The 16,412-nt window shown below is 35.5% G+C and overlaps 1 protein-coding gene across 1 annotated transcript in view; it reads right to left on the bottom strand.

Annotated features, from left to right (window-relative positions):
• The window catches only part of Polr2E (DNA-directed RNA polymerases I, II, and III subunit Rpb5), a 31,116-nt gene that overhangs the window by 12,088 nt on the left and 2,616 nt on the right, over positions 1–16,412 (bottom strand). Inside the window, exons 2-5 of the mRNA XM_081743250.1 lie at positions 13,394–13,482; positions 9,450–9,511; positions 6,338–6,477; positions 1,330–1,469 (exon numbers count right to left, since the gene is read on the bottom strand). Coding sequence (XP_081599376.1) covers positions 1,330–1,469; positions 6,338–6,477; positions 9,450–9,511; positions 13,394–13,482 — 431 coding nt within the window. The remainder of the gene's footprint in view (positions 1–1,329; positions 1,470–6,337; positions 6,478–9,449; positions 9,512–13,393; positions 13,483–16,412) is intronic.

Genomic DNA, 16,412 nt, shown 5'->3' with positions numbered 1-16,412 from the left:
TGAAATATACTACTTTGCACTGCAGACAAACCGCCAGACCAGAGCAGAGTCTGGACAGACGCTTATGAGGCAAGAGATAAGGCTTTACTTTTTTCCTACTCCTTATGTAAACGGCAAAGGATATTGCAATATACCTTATAATGGCGTTAATACAGTTTTAATGCCGGCTTTCTAAACCTGATTCTGCTTCGTCTTATTTCACGCAGCTTCGTAATTGTTCTCAATATGCTGGGTCAACACCAAAATTTTTAAGTATCCTTGTTGGAATCGAATCCGGGATTATGCACACGTTACGTAGGATAATATCCAGATGACGGATAAAGGATAATATTCGGGTGAAGAAAATGCTTTTCAGTAGCTCAGTAGTAGAGCTCATCTCGTGTGGATGGGGATCTTGGTTTGATCCCAGGCCAAGTAAATTTGTGGTGGACAGCATCGTATCCGTGAGTTTTTTCCGGAGTACCCACGTTTCCTCTCACTTTTCATTCCATCATCATTCTCTTGCTTTAATTATCACCTCCCTTAGCCTAACGAACATAATTGTGGGACGTTAAATTCAAAGATTTCATTTCATTTTTTCTTATGTTCTCAGATTTTGCAAAGAAAATGGGAAAGTATCCAGCATCTGACATGTTCCGAAAAGTATATACAGGGTGTTTCAAAACAACACGACAACGTTTGGGAGGTGATTCCTGACACCAAAATAAGACGAAAAGTATAGACCAACCAGGGTGCACAATGCTAGCTTTTCGGAGTTATATACGGCACGTGTATATATTAAACAGCATCCGAAGTGTCACTGTTTATCTCAGCGACCCCCAAAACTATAGATTCCATTTTAATATCGGTTATTTTCGATCATTTTTAAATATCTCTTCCCTCCCCTAAGCTCCACTGTCAAAGTGATATGACAGAAACCATCTCAGGTCCGAACCTCATCAATGTTAAAAATATGATCGAGATCGGTCCGGTGGTTCAAGAGTTAATACTATATATATATATATGTATATATGTACAGCTGGAGAAAGGCATCCCGAAGTAGGAGTCATAAACAAAATACTGAAAGCATGATCATCCTACACAAAGGCAAACTAAATTCTTCATTAGATCGGGGCGGGAAAAGTAGAAAGAAAAAGATGTATCGATTCACTTGAGTACTAATGGAGATGTCAATATCAAGGCTATTTGTCCCCGTAAGGTCAATTGACTGAACTTGCCACTCACGTAAAGAGTACAAATCATTCGAGTGATTGAATCAATTTGACAAGTTTTCAGTGTTGCAGAGAGAACGAATGTACCAAAACAAATATATCCGTATTAAAAGGATACTATCTAGCAAGCAATTCCTGTTTTTCTTCTGGTGTCATGACAACGTGTTCAGGTACCAGCTCATGTTCTGTGATGTTGATCAGCAACTCAGATTCCAAAAACTGCTCCAGAATATACTTCGGCGCCATATCAACCAGAGACTTTAGATAAAGAAACACAATTTTAAATTTCAAAAAATACATATTAGAATTTTAAAAAATATATATCAGAATATGCAAAAATTTCATTTAAAAATAACAATGAGAACTGAATACATTTAAATACTTAGGCATGATTGTGACAAATAAAAAAGGAGTTAGAAAAAAATACCTCGGTATATACAACATAAAATATTAATGGTTTGTTCTGTGACATACTATTTTAATGTACCTCGCAAAACCGAATCCCAAGTTTTACATGACTAACACCGAATAGATTACAAAGGAATATCTATAAAAGCATTATGTTTCTTGTTACTTTAAAGTTGGACACTCCACGTAGACTACTGAAGCTTTCAAAAACGAATTCCTAACGAAAATGTTCTAGCACAAATAACATGAAAAAATGGGTAAAATTTCAAATACGTTATCAGTGAACACAGTGTAGGTAATTAAATAAAAAAATCCAAGATGGCCGGGGTACCTCGAGAACAGACAGCTAAGTAAGGCATAGATCTGCATTTCAAGTAAATTAAATTTGATTATTTATATCATAATTTATAATTTTGAAATTAATAACAAGAAACTATTTGACAGAAGAAACTTAACTGCGTTACAGTGAAACTGTAAAAATAAATAAATAAAACAATAATCACAATAAAAATAAAATTTACCCTTGTGCAAATGTAATGTACAAACCCAAATTCAGTCTAGTCATGCGATGGCGACCAAGAAATCTAGATCATTAATTATCCAGTTTTCCACTACAACGGAGTTACTTAGGAACTCCTAATCTAATCTAATCCTTAGGAAAAACTTCTAATCGTCTCCTATTATTATTCTTATTCTTATTATTCTTATTCTTATTATTATTATTATTTAAGTTCTTATTACATATTTTAACATTAATTGACTGTATTTGCACTTTTGTTGATATATAAACTATGAGAAATGATAATCAGCAATAAGATAGTAACCGACTGAATGACTAATTTTGATATATGAGATTTGGATATACCGAAAATTTTTGTTACTGTTACAAAGAAGGCTTACAACTATTGCTGCCAATTGAAAAGCGAAGAATAAGACGTACGTTAATGGCCGGAAAGGAAATAAAAATCTGGATTATAGAGATATTCTGTTGAATCATATAAATTGAGTCAGCAGTACTCTGGATGATGAATTTGTATATGTGTACATACAGAATTATTTAGTGGATACTAATACTTACTTCATCAAAGATATTGACGAACCTTGTTAAAATATAGTCCGTTATTATTTTCAAAAATATTTATCTCTTACTTATCACATCATATAATATATTGACTGATTGCTATGTTAACCGAATTGTTCACAGAGCTTTTAGATTAACGTTCAACGACAAAAACGTTTCAGAAAAAGTTTGTGTTCACCATAGCTCTTCTGAAGAGTAATAGATTTCATGGAACGATATTTATATTTAAAATTTATGAATAAACCAAACTTCATTGTAACTATGTATAATATTTATTGGGAAAATTCATGGGGGAGAACGTTTAAAACTCTATCTGCACGTTTCTTATTTCAAATATCATTAGATAGGACAATACAGCAGGAAAGAAAGAAGTAATTCTGTAAATAATGTTAAACTAATATCAGACCGAAAATAGGAGCTTTTGGCTTTAATTTTGTAACTGAATTCTCGGAAGTTGAGGATAAAATGTTTCCCGAACGGCGAACGAAATGTAAATGAAATGAAATATTTCAGTGTAACGTCCCATGATTATGTCCTTTTTAAACTAAGGGAGACGATGATGATGCAAGCCTTAGCAAGTGAATGTGGAAGAATTGGTGAAATGAGAAAGAGAGGAAACGAGAGTACCGTGAGAAATCCCACGGACACGATGTTGTCCACCATACACTTATTTGGCCGAGGACCGAACCAAGGACCTCATACAACAAGAGGTAAGCGCTCTACCATTGAGCCACCGTGCCCCTTCCCCCTGAGAACGAAATGTAAACAAGATTTTGTACCAAAATTAAAAATTGTTTTGTATCTGTTTGTTGGTTTATGGTACTTCTCTCCTAACCTGCTAGATTGAATTTAGGCAACCAGCAAAACACACATGTATATAAAGATGTATAGCTTCCAAGTATTTGATAACATGTTAGGCAACCCAAACGACACTTCAGATGCTGAAGTTGCGTAACTTACACTTGCTGGAAACAACTACAATGCCAGTTTGAAAACCAAACAAGACAGCCAGCTACGGACTGAACACAGAACTCACAAGTATTGGATGTTGTAAACGCACTTTCTTAACTGCAGAGTCCACTAAACGGAAACAGAAGTGGTACATGAACAAGAAAGTCATAAAAGGACATAAAAAGGGAAATTTCCGTTACAACAACCCTCCAACCATTTTATAATCTCCTAAAACCATACTTTTTACATTTTATATTTTTCTTTATACAAATACTGTGTATAAGAAATCTCATGTGACTTTCAAATCAAAGCTGTCTGAGGTGTACAGATTAGTGGTGAATCCTTTAAACCAGCCGTAATTAAAGCGGCGCCCGTAACATTCTTTCCTGGCGTCCTCTGGTAAATAATAATAATAATAATAATAATAATAATAATAATAATAATAATAATAATAATAATAATGACTGCTTACATTATTCATATTTCAAGAGAAACATTCGGGTTCGATTCCCGGCAGGAGCTCGTATAATTCGGATCTCACGTTAAGCTGTAGATCTACGTCTCAAATAGCTTCGAGGCTGAACGGGACGCCAAACTCAAATCCAATCCAATAGAAGACAAATATATTTTTGACTAACTTAAATGTTTTTCTTGTCATTCCTTACGTCGTAGTTTTACCAATATTTTTGCATCTGTTAAAACCATACTTCTGTGTGCTTCTTTCTGAATTAAATAGCGATTTTTGTGTACTTGATTTAAATGCTAATTATCTTTCACGTTTAAAATATAGTTCTTTATTTCTTCCGATAATGATGATGATGTCAAAAGTTAAAGTGAATAAGCTCATTATATTATTATTTTCATTAGTTGTAGTAATAATTGTAGCTACTGTACTTGTCATGCTCAAATGACGCCTGTAGATTCGTGGGCATCTGTCAGGTGGAAAACGTTGGATAGCACTGCTCTAAACCGAACCTATACGCAAAAGATGGAGTATCTAATCATTCTTTGGAAAAGACACAAATAAGATCTAGTGACAAAAATTATATCAAATGGGAGCATAGTGGTTCAGTGGTAGAGTGCTCACCTCTGGTAGGACAGGAGTCCGTGGTTCTACCTCGGGTCATTTGAGTTTATGGCGGACAATATGGTGTCCGTGTTCTTTCGAGGTTCCTTGTTTCCTCCCACATTCTCATTCCATAACTTTTATATTTATCCGCATCCTATAGCCTATGGGACATACGGACGGGACGTAAAACTGAACAGAAGTATATGAAGCTTTAGTCCTTAATGACTGCTTTTTCTTCCTCTCTCACGACTACGCTTCATGCCCACAGACACTCTTGTATCACTGTTACAAGATTTCAACATTTAGAAACACGCTGAAGTTCCAAATAAGCTCCGCTAGCAGACTCTTAGGTTTTTATTTAGATCTAAGATTCAAAGGTCCTTATTTTCGTTCTCTGAAATCTACGGAAAACACTAAATTAGGGGAAATCAAAAAGGGAGGAAACTAAAATAGTAATAGCTACAATAAAACAAGAATATAAGAAGCCAATAGAAAAAACACATTTGGACGCGGACAAAATGAAAAAGTGACTTCCAGTGCCCACTGCCTCGAAACGTTGCATGCTGAAAACAGCTGGTTGTAGAAACTAAGCGCTGTCACTAATTAAAAACCAACAGCAGACAGCAACTACAGGATCTGAATTCAGGACACAATGTAAGTAACTACTGTGAAAAACGGTTATTTCTCAAGAAGTGAAAATCTATACAGCATTTGGGCGTAAATCACTTTATACGTTTAAATATATCGAAAATTCTTGATTAGCTCTATGTTGTACGTTTATGACCTTAAGCTAACACACTTGAAGTGTCCTCTGGTGACAATTACATCAAAGATAAACGATCTCATCATTTGGTTTATTGAAATCTTAATGAACCTTTTTTTTCCCGAAGAGTATAAACTATACGCTAACAATGAATGTGGCGTCCAGTAGAGACAGCATCACGAAAGGCTCTGACCACCCATGCATCTTGAGTTGGGTAATGTGTGGTTACCATACTGCTTCTCATCGCCGTGTATCTAACTTCCTAGGTCAGGGTTCATATACCTTCATAACAGCTTCATAATGTTGGGTTAACTCCGAAAACCCTGTACCCATATTGGAAATAGAATCTAGCACCAATAGATAAAACATGTGAAAGCTAACCATCAGATTACATAGTGACACATTATTCCAAGCATAACATGGGAGAGAGTTCTTACCCACACCTGTAGTAGGCACGGTAATTTTCTTCAGTCTATAATTTAGAATGGAAAAAGAATTTAGGTGCATGCCTCTGCAACATGAAAAACAGCATATGATTTTTTCCACAGCGAACAGTGCTAAAGTTTTCGACATCCTCCCCTACCATACACATAAAGATGTTCACTTTTGCTGGTAGTTGCAGTGTTTGTTTTCATACGCATCTCTGTAAGAAAAAGCTTCAAACAAATTAAGAATGTATGCTAATGCTCGCCACAAACTATTCTAAGGATAACACGACAATTTCTGAAAGACTAGTTCTTCTAAACATAAGCTTATACCCTGATCTTAACTTTAAAGCAGTTGAACAACAGAGTCTAAAGTAATATAAAACAATGCTCGCTCAAAGATAGAATAATTCAAAGAATGTCCCTCACCTGTTTGGCAGATGGAGTCATGCCTTGCTGAACTACAATAATCGCTCTATGAATATTTTCTTCCTGCATTCTCTGACAATACGTTTTGATTGACTTAATGCCTATTTTGGGCTCATCAGGGAAAAACACGAACATCTGATCTGGAATATAAAGAAGCATATGATTACTTAATTCAGAATAACTGGCGAACACACTAGAGAAATAGACAAATTGATACATAATGATAATTAGAAATTAAAACTTTACACGATAAGAGAAAAATGTAAGAAAAAAAAAGATATAGGGCAAAATGAAATGGGTGTGTGAAAATAATGTAAATAATATTACATTACTAAATGGACGGGAAACTAAGAGGGTGAAGTGAAACTGGGTATTAGAGATGGTTAAGACCAGAGGGCGACTCGCAAAATGGATATACTGAGTCTTCCCATCGCTTTCTGAGACCCATCGGATAGTAAGGAAGAAAGATTTTGAGGATGAGGATGCTTAGGCGGAAGTTGTGATCAAATTTACTGTTGTAATCGGTGTTCCAAGATACGGAATATGAGCCTGCAGAGGTATCGGTGATTGCCCATGTGAATCGAAAGTGGTGATATAGCTTCGACAACGCAGAAGGATGGATAGTGGTTGGATTTAAGGACATAAACGAAGTTGTACGAATCGCAAATATCGCAATTTTGCTTTTCTTTCAGCACCAAGGTTTCATGAGATTGGAATCCGAATACGTTCAAATTACAAAGGATTCTCCCACCAGAGAGCGGGGAGATGCTGATGGAGCGAATAATAGATATGAAGTGCTTTGTGTCTATCAGGTATTTATATACATACAAGTAATTACCGACAGAAGATAGTGAAAACATTGCCGCGCAACACTAAACAAGTATACTACGAGCCGTTCAGCAGCTGCCACGATAACGTGATATTACGTGACAGTGTTGTAAGATAGAAAATAGTATGTGTTTTAGGTGAATGAAAACAAATCAAACCGATCGAGCTGGTTGATAAAAGTACTGAAGAAAGAATAATATCCGAGTGAAAACATTGCAATTGGTAACAAATATTTTCGAGTAAGAAAACATAATAAAATAAAATAATGGCTATAATACAGAATGAATGCTTTTGTTATTTCAAGAATCTGTAAAAGTGAGCTAGTGTCTAATTCGAATATTCTAAATATTTTCTCTATATCACAACATACAAACGTTTATCTTTGCTTTCAAACGTAAATAAGTGCAACAACTATATCAAGAATACGTGAAAATAATGTCCAATCTTCAAGAAAGTGAAACATCCCTCGTTTTTGTAACGTACTTTTCAAAATGACACATTTAACGGAGTCCATGGGAAGGAAGGAGTTCACTTATTTATGTTAAAAGTCTAGCAGCGCAATAGATGACGCTGCTGAAGTTGCCAGAGAGCAACGAAAACTTTTGGAAATGTCTTTTTCTCGCATACAAGGTAAGGTAAGGTATTTTTATCTCCAATATTAGATATGTGTCCAATAGCTACCAACAGCAAGCAGTGGGACTGACGGCTTTTGCATTCGGGCAAATCAAATACACAATCCGGAAACACGTTGGAATACATTTAAGTTTATTTACTTCATGTTAGAAAAAAAATGGTCCAAATAGTAAGAAGAATTTCAGACAGCAATATAGTTTATATTTGAAAAGGACATCACAACAAAATTCACGATTCTTGTAAGTTCTGGTGAAAAAAGTTTTCATAGAAATTCCACGACACAGAAAAGCTATGAAATCATTCATCATCTAATCAAGTGTCGATCTCGCCTGTGATTTTTTTGAGGATTATTTTTTAAATGTACTTTTCTTTCCATTTCTCGTTGGTCTAGTGGCTAGTGCGTGTGCCTTTAGTATACGTGGTCCCGAGTTTAATTCCTGGTGGAGAGAACAAAACTTTCATAATTGCTCACTTGCATTAATCACACGTCTTCTTTAGCAAAAAGAGTACAATTGTGGGACGTTAAACTAAACTATATATATAAAAAAAAAAAAAAAAAAACATACTTTTCCATATACAGATGCATGGCGGCACTCTTGTAACCAGGTAACTGAATAGTTTTCATGTGTATGTACTTACATGTGGTTACAGGACACTTCACAAATGTAAAAATAACAAAGACTTTTACTTAGAAGTGTGTTAATGAAGTTCTTTCAGAAAATAATCTGGTACTATTTTCACTTCACGGTTCCTTTGCTTGTATCTCAAAATGTAGTTAAAATTTAAATAATACGAATTTTACTTCCCGTCAAGCAGTACCATGCCGTGAGGGAAGCGAGCGGGGCGATGGCCCCGGGCGCCGAAGTTAAGGGGGCGAAAAATTTGGGAGGAAAAAAGAGAAGAGAGGGGAAATTATGTACGGGGGCGCCGCCATATACTCTCGCCCCGGGCGCTGATTTTCCACGGCATGGCACTGCCGTCAAGTAACCTCTGTATGCTCAGTTAAGTGTTATTTATTCACAATTTTGCCAGACTTCTGAAGTTACTGAAGGACCTAGATCACTTTTAACAGCGTTTTAATAAAGTTTATCATTAATGATATGAAACGGCAACAGTTCTACCAGCAATAGGATCTTCCAACTCAGTCCCATGGAAAATAAAGTAACCTTGAATCTGCACCCTTTAGCAAGTCTGTTTTCGCACACTGAAGGAAAGGTGTCATATGACAGTTTCACATGGGCCATTGGACTTGACATTAGACATTGAAAGATGGTGGAAAATAACGATTTTTATTTCGGTTATTATACAAGATAATCAATGGTTATGAAAATGTTAATACTAATAGTCTCCTAATCAATTAGGTTATGCTTACTGAAATCTACAATGTTACACAAAAAAGGCATCAATACCAGAACTAAAAGAGCAACAAAAAAAATATCTTATCTAGAAATTGAAACATTACAAGTCGGAGTCTACTGTAATACATACTAAAGAAGAAAAAAACTGCAATACGCTTTCAATTACAGCATTACGATACATTTTCCTGTCTTCAATTGTTAGTGCTATGTACTATTCTTTGATATTGAGCGTCCTTTCTTTGTGACTTACTAAACTGATTTTTATCCAAATAGAAAAGTGGAAGCCTGCTTACCTGTTGGATCATCGTTGTGTGCTACAAGTACAATCAGATCACTCCTCGCAGGTCTTTTCTCACTGCAAATACAGAGACAGATTACAAGAAGTTGTTTTTGATATTATAATAAAAGTATCTAAGTAATGGACTCTATCCTACTTGATGACGCGTAACACCTCAAGTTACACAATGTAGCATGTCTTATTATCAAAATAATGGAAATCACATTTATTTACAAAACAGGAGAAAAAAAAAAAACTTACTTCTAGAATTACCAGCTATTGAACTGATTCTGTATGTCTTTAGGACCTTATAATGATCAACTGTTTATGTATTTGCTGTATTTTTAGAATATCCAACATTTAAAGAACTTCAATTTTAATAGCTAATTGAACATATAGAACACATTTTAAAATTTAACACAATACTGAGCTTTGTGTGTTCCAATGGTAAACAATTTCTGAGGAAAGCATTTGAGTACCATGCCAGAAATATAGATGGGAAGTAAACACCTCTCACCATACGGACACATAAAGGTCACTATTACGTTAATTAGTTTTCTTGTTTCTCTTTACATTTCACTTCCTTATGCAATCATTGTTTCGTTGGGAAATTGAGTGATGGGTGGTTTAATGGGGTCTCTTTCGAAAAGAGAAATTAGACCACGGTGGCTCTGTGGCAAAGTGCTCATCTCTTGCACGTGGGGTCTCTAATTCGATCCTAGCTCCCACCGCGTGGGTTTCGTGGTGGACGAACACTGTGTACACAGGTTTCTTCCGGTCTCCCCACTTCATCCCGCTTTTGTTATTCCACCAGTATCATGTATCTCATGATCACAGTCTCCTTCTGAATCGGTGCATAACCGTAGGACGTTAACAAAAAAGACATATGCTACTCATAAAAGGACTGTCAATATAAAAACAGTGATCGAAGACGTAACTTTTAAATGAAAGAACAGAGAATAAAAGGTTGTTGAAATACAGAATAAAACAAAATACAAATTGTCAAATACAGAATAAGAGAGGCTGCGAAAAAGCTAAAGGAATAAATAATAAAACAGGAACTAAAACGATACTAATAAGACGAAAGAGCTTAAAAGACGAACTCTGAAGAATGTTAACTATTTCAATACCAAGAATAAAAGCGAAAGCACGGTCACTAACCCGACTGAGGTTATTAGGCAGCACCCAGGTGATATTCCCACGAAGAAAGTACACGAAGACAATTTATAACTTGGAGACAAGAATATTTAGGATTATGAATATGCGATGCCCACGTTACGTAATGATCAAAGGTCAATGAAACAGAGAATACAATATCTACAAATCAGCTGTCCCAACAAGCAAGATGGTTACCACCAAGATATAGGTTCAGATCAAGAAGAAAGTCCTTGAAGTTGAAGCGAACAGGACGATTTAATGTCAGTTGAGGCTGTCGAGAGAAAATACCGAAAGTGACACTAAATAACAAGATCGTTTCCATAGAGCAGACCACAAATAGGAACCTGGATTCGCGATACAAGATGCTGATAGCGACAGCAAATAGCGTCACATTAAGAATATTGTTTTTCGAGACACAGTTTTTCCTGTAGATATCGCTCTCAAAATGTAGATCACACATGCATGCTAAAATAACGTTCGTTGAGAAAATTAGCTGAATGTCACCCATAAGGCCACGAAGATACCAGACATAACGATGCTTTAATATACCGTAACACCAAATTGTGTCACAAGCCTTCAGAAATCGAAGAACAGAGGTCTCAAATTTCAGTATGGTCTTTGTTTTTTACTGATCGTTACAGCCAATATCGTGCCGTTCGGTATTTTTCGCACGTCTTCAATCTATCTGGCTGTATTACGTCATATCGTAAAACGGGGCAACTTTGGACAATGTGTTGCATATTCGAATTTTCCTCTCTTTCGAATTATGTATTAACATGGTAAAATCCTTTTATGAGCAAATTTGTAACTACAGAGTGCGTTTTAGTGGGTGTTACATTCGTGTGGGATGCTGTACGAAGCATTAATATTGCTGGGCTACGATTGTGTAACTTTAGTGCTTTCTTCAAACGCTTATGTTGAGGATACGAATATTTTTATTACAGTCCAAGCATTGAACATGTTTCTTGTTCATTAACTGTGAGGAATATGTTGTTCTTACATGTGGAAATATTTAGCTTGACGTAGCGACAATAACGTAATGAAACTAAATTTTAATTATTCAGAGGCAGAAATGGGATAACTTTAGACATGAACAGAAACAGAGCAAAAGTACCTTCAAAATGAAATGAAATGAAATTTTTTAGTTTTACGTCCCACGGTTATGCCGGTTAGGCTAGGAGAAGGTGATTATGAGAAACGAATGAAATGGTGGAATGAAGAAAGTGGGAGGAAATGGGAGAACCTCGAGGAAACCCACGCACACGGTGTTTGTCCACCACAAAGTTCACTTGGCGGGAGCAGGGTTTGAACCCGAGACCCCATGCACCAGAGGTGAACGCTCTACCACTGAGCCACTGCGGCCCCGACGAGTACCTTCAAAAACCTATGTGTTTGGTGCAAGCAGCCCGGATTCAAATCCCTGTGAGCTTTTTCCTGGGTTTTACTCATTCATACTAGACAAACGCCGGAATGGCACTACGTGACAGGCTTAAGGCCGTAGATCTCAGATCCCTTAAGGCCACAGATCCAGTAATATCCAGAAACATGTATTAAAACTGCCTAAAATTTTGGAGAAAAGGCTCTAGGAAACCAAGGCCAAAAGAATAAGAAATGAACCAGGAAGAAGCATCACTGAAATCAATTTTCCCAATTTTGATAGCTCTCGAGAAACACACAACAAAAGAACGAAGAAGATAATGTTGATGGGAGCGAAGAATAAAATGTTTAAGGGAATATCACTCTTGAGGTAAATTTGGGAGTTTCATAATTGGCAAATTTTATGGAAGGAAAAAGTTCACAATTATACTTCTCAGGTTAGAGTGTGCCTTACTTATGACATATTCCTCATACCTATACATCGCGTGAAGTGGTAAGGTTTAAGTACACAAGCACAAATGGGGACAAGTTTGTGAAGTCTGTCAAGTGTCAACCAATGAAATAATTACTTTTCTACAAGTACCAAAATTGGTTGGCATTTAAGAAAGATGCAAATACAATTGTCCGTCACCTCTGGATGTTGATAAATACATAACTACTAGATAAGTCAGTGTAATAATGGAAAAAAGATAATTGAAAGCATTTAGAATTATCATTTCTATGGCCAACATTAGCCATTATTTACTGAAAATTAATAGGTTTCCAAAGTCTCACCGTTTCAAAGTTTAACATTAGACAGTAACTATTTCATTCTGTATTATTTTAAGTAACTGTTTGTTATATTGTGTTAAAATGTATTAAATGTAATCGAATTGAAGTTCTCAGAGCAAACGTTTTTGTTGTATCACTTGGTATATTGATATCTTTTATGTTTAAATTTCAAAAGTGTCCAAGCTTGCCCCGTTTTACCACAATCTTATATATAACAAAAGGGAATAAGCCCTTAATAGCCAAAGGAACGGTTAGATTCTGGACGAGCACTATAAACATCCTTTTCTTTAATTATAAGATACCGGACAATAATAATTGTAATACTTGTCTTTTCCACGTTATCTGTGGCAGGTTGGCCTTCAATCTTACTCACGTCTTTTTTTAACGGTGAGCCCGAAACATAAATGAAAGACTTTCTTACTGGTATGAGTTTACATAAAACACGATGCATAAAAAGGGAAAATTCTGTGTAGCCACCTCAACTTGACGTTACTCCCATAGCATCTCCGTAGGATCAGCGTCGGGTCGACGTAGTCAAAGGGAATGGCATCTGCTTGGAAGACATATTAGTGTCAAACTAATTTATCTTACAATATGAGCACATTTATCATATATAGAGGAACTATTAAACGCTCAACTGAAAATCGCACTTACCTGGGCTTGTCACCAAACTGATCTTTAAACTGTTCTAAAGTCTGATCCAATTCATCCTGTGTAACTAGATATCCTCTGTCGTGACACAACTGCAAATAGAACAGAATACATTTGCAAATATATAGCAATTTATCTTATTTATTTACGTTTCAGACCTAATATACTGAAAATTTTACAATGAAATCAGAAAACAAAGCGTAAGCAATTAAAAAAAAAAAAGTATACAGAACACAAGAACATATGGTTGAAAGAAAGGAGTCCAGAGGTGGAAATGGAAAATTAACTTATTACCAGATAACACAGCAGAGACTATAACATACCACAAAACAAAGTACCTGTAAGTATTTTCGATAAATGCTTAACGAGACAAAGAGAAGGACGTAAATCGATGGTGAACGATATGAGGATAGATCTTTCTATTTCCCATGATCCGGCATCACGGTGGCGACAAAATCTACCGGAAAGAATTTCCTGACTTTTCCAGAACAATTTTTAAAATTTTCCCTGATACGTAATTCTTTCAGCCATACAGTCTTTCTCATATTGATGAACGAAGAAACACAACAACGATGATGAATAAGTAATATATATTTTCCCAATGAACTAGAAAAATGAATAATATAACAACAAATACGATGTATGTTATTATGAAATTATAAGACATTTACCTAACAAAAATTCCTGCACAACACATCTTTCCCGAAATACACAAGGAGTTAAAAAGTGCATGACTGAACCGGGATTCGAACCTGGGATATTCGGCATACCGTGCGTCTGCGTTAACCACTACGCTACTCAGTAGGCTCCCAGAACAGCCATACAGAACTGCGCATCATGAAACTTCGCTACTTCCACAGCGCACTTGAAACAAATTATTAAAATTATTTTATGATGATTTGAATCACTAATTCTGATCGTTCCTTGTTGTCTTTTCATTTCACTGCAATTTATTAAATAGAAAAAATCAGTCTTTGTTACGTATTTCTAAAGCGGGGTACTTGCAGGGTTGTACCCATGAAGACACATACTCCAACCCTCAAAACAGTTTTTGTGACCTCCTCTGAAAAGCTGCATTCCGGTTACAAAATATTTTTTAAACGTCTTATGTGATAAAAATCTTGTTTTCTAAAGATTTGGCTCAAAGAATGACAACAGAGCGAGCGAGAGAGAGAGAGAGAGAGAGAGAGAAAGAAAGAGAGAGAGAGAGAGAGAGAGAGAGAGAGAGAGAGAGAGAGAGAGAGAGAGAGAGAAAGAAATTTCATTTGAATTCTATTATAAATATTGTTTGCGAATTCCTGCACCTTTTTAATGTCAGAATAATTTAAAAATAAGAATAAACAATTTTTTTTTTTTACACTTATGAAATGAATCATATGGAAAATATGTATCTACAAATGTATAACAATAAATATTGCATTACAAGCACAAAGTAGAACGTACACTTTGACGTCTATGGACGTATCTCATACTTAAAGATGAAGAGTTTAATGAAATTACTCCGGCTATCCACTAGGTATTGAGCCAATGCATCTACTGATGTGCAACTTTACCAGCTATTTTTATAAGCACTTTCCGAAATATAATATATTACAATAAAAACACAGAAACTTAAATACGAACAACTGTATTGCAAAATTCATTTATTCGCGTGATAAACTACCCTCACTTAGCGCAGGACAGGAAACTTTAGATAAAGTCGAAACTGGCTGGAACGAAAAAGGAAAAAAGGTTGGAATTGTGTGTGTGTATCGAAAATGAATAACCCACTGGATCGTTGATCCAACTGCATTTTGTAGATGATTCAGCAATATGATATTCGACTGGACAAGTGGAAGTAAAAGATAATGCACACAAGTACACAATGTAAGTTTACTACACATCTTTAACGGAAATACAGGTAAGTTTCTAAGTTTGAAGTTGTCAATTAAAAAACAAGAATTCAACTACATCTGAAATAGTCTTAAACTTTTATTTCAATCATTTTTTTTTTTTTTTAAAGCCTCATTCTTAACAAACCGAGATTCCCTCTCTCTTAGCAGAATTTCCTGACTATTAGTGGAGTTCTCAAAATCCCTGACTTTTCCCAGTTTGTCACAACTAAGGGCCATTAAAGCGGTACTACTCAGCCGTCTTTTACTGGAATTTGACAGAGGATAGATTAAGAAAGTAAATCCTATCCTCACCAGGGATCGTCCGCCTGGTAGATAGGCGGTTTATCAAATACATCAGAACGGCTCTGAAAAAAAAAAAAGTAAAGAACAGGACAGCAGTTATGAAGTCACCAGTTAGATGTCATATTTGAAATATTCCAAATTCCAGAAACAAATGTAGTTGTATGAAACGTAAATTCTCAAAAATGAGCACATGCTAATCTCATACCCAAAGATTGTTCTTGTATAATTATCGATCCAGACGAAGTCTGAAGGCACTTAAGTGGAAAATAATAATTAGGGAGTTGATATATGCTTCGCTTTCACATGATTTTATATATTTATATCGCATGAAACTAATTTTATATTCTGTTATACTACTATTAAGTTCGTGGTACGTGGAGTGTAGCAAATAATGTCACCCTTCCGATATTTACACGGTACAAAATTTCAGAGTTTTTTATTCGTTCAAAAGTTAGAAGGGAATATCAAGATAAATAGTCCTGGGCTTGTGCTGGAAATTTTTAATCTTGACCACAGTAGACATGCCTTGCATATTCCTTTATATTTCCCATTAACTTTTAAAGAAATATACAACGAAAGTACAACACGGAAACATACAATGGACATTTTCACTATTTTCTTTTATTGTGCTATACAATACTTTAGAGCTAGCTAATTACGGAAAACGCTTCACTTCGCTTATGCATTGACTGTAGGGCCTAACTAGTCGAAATTCGCACCTATCTAAGTAAACTAAAACATTATACAAAATTGTGCTTAACAGAATATTTTACAGTTAAAATGAGTGAGTGCATGTGAAAGAACTGTAAAGATTATTAAATTTTACTTGTGGAGCACACAATATA

The sequence above is a fragment of the Thermobia domestica genome, chromosome 16 (assembly GCF_964235325.1).
Source record: "Thermobia domestica chromosome 16, izTheDome1.hap1.1, whole genome shotgun sequence".
In the NCBI taxonomy this organism is placed as follows: Eukaryota; Metazoa; Arthropoda; class Insecta; order Zygentoma; family Lepismatidae; genus Thermobia; species Thermobia domestica.
Note: the sequence above shows the minus strand (reverse complement) of the source record. Positions and strands in the feature narration are given on the sequence as shown.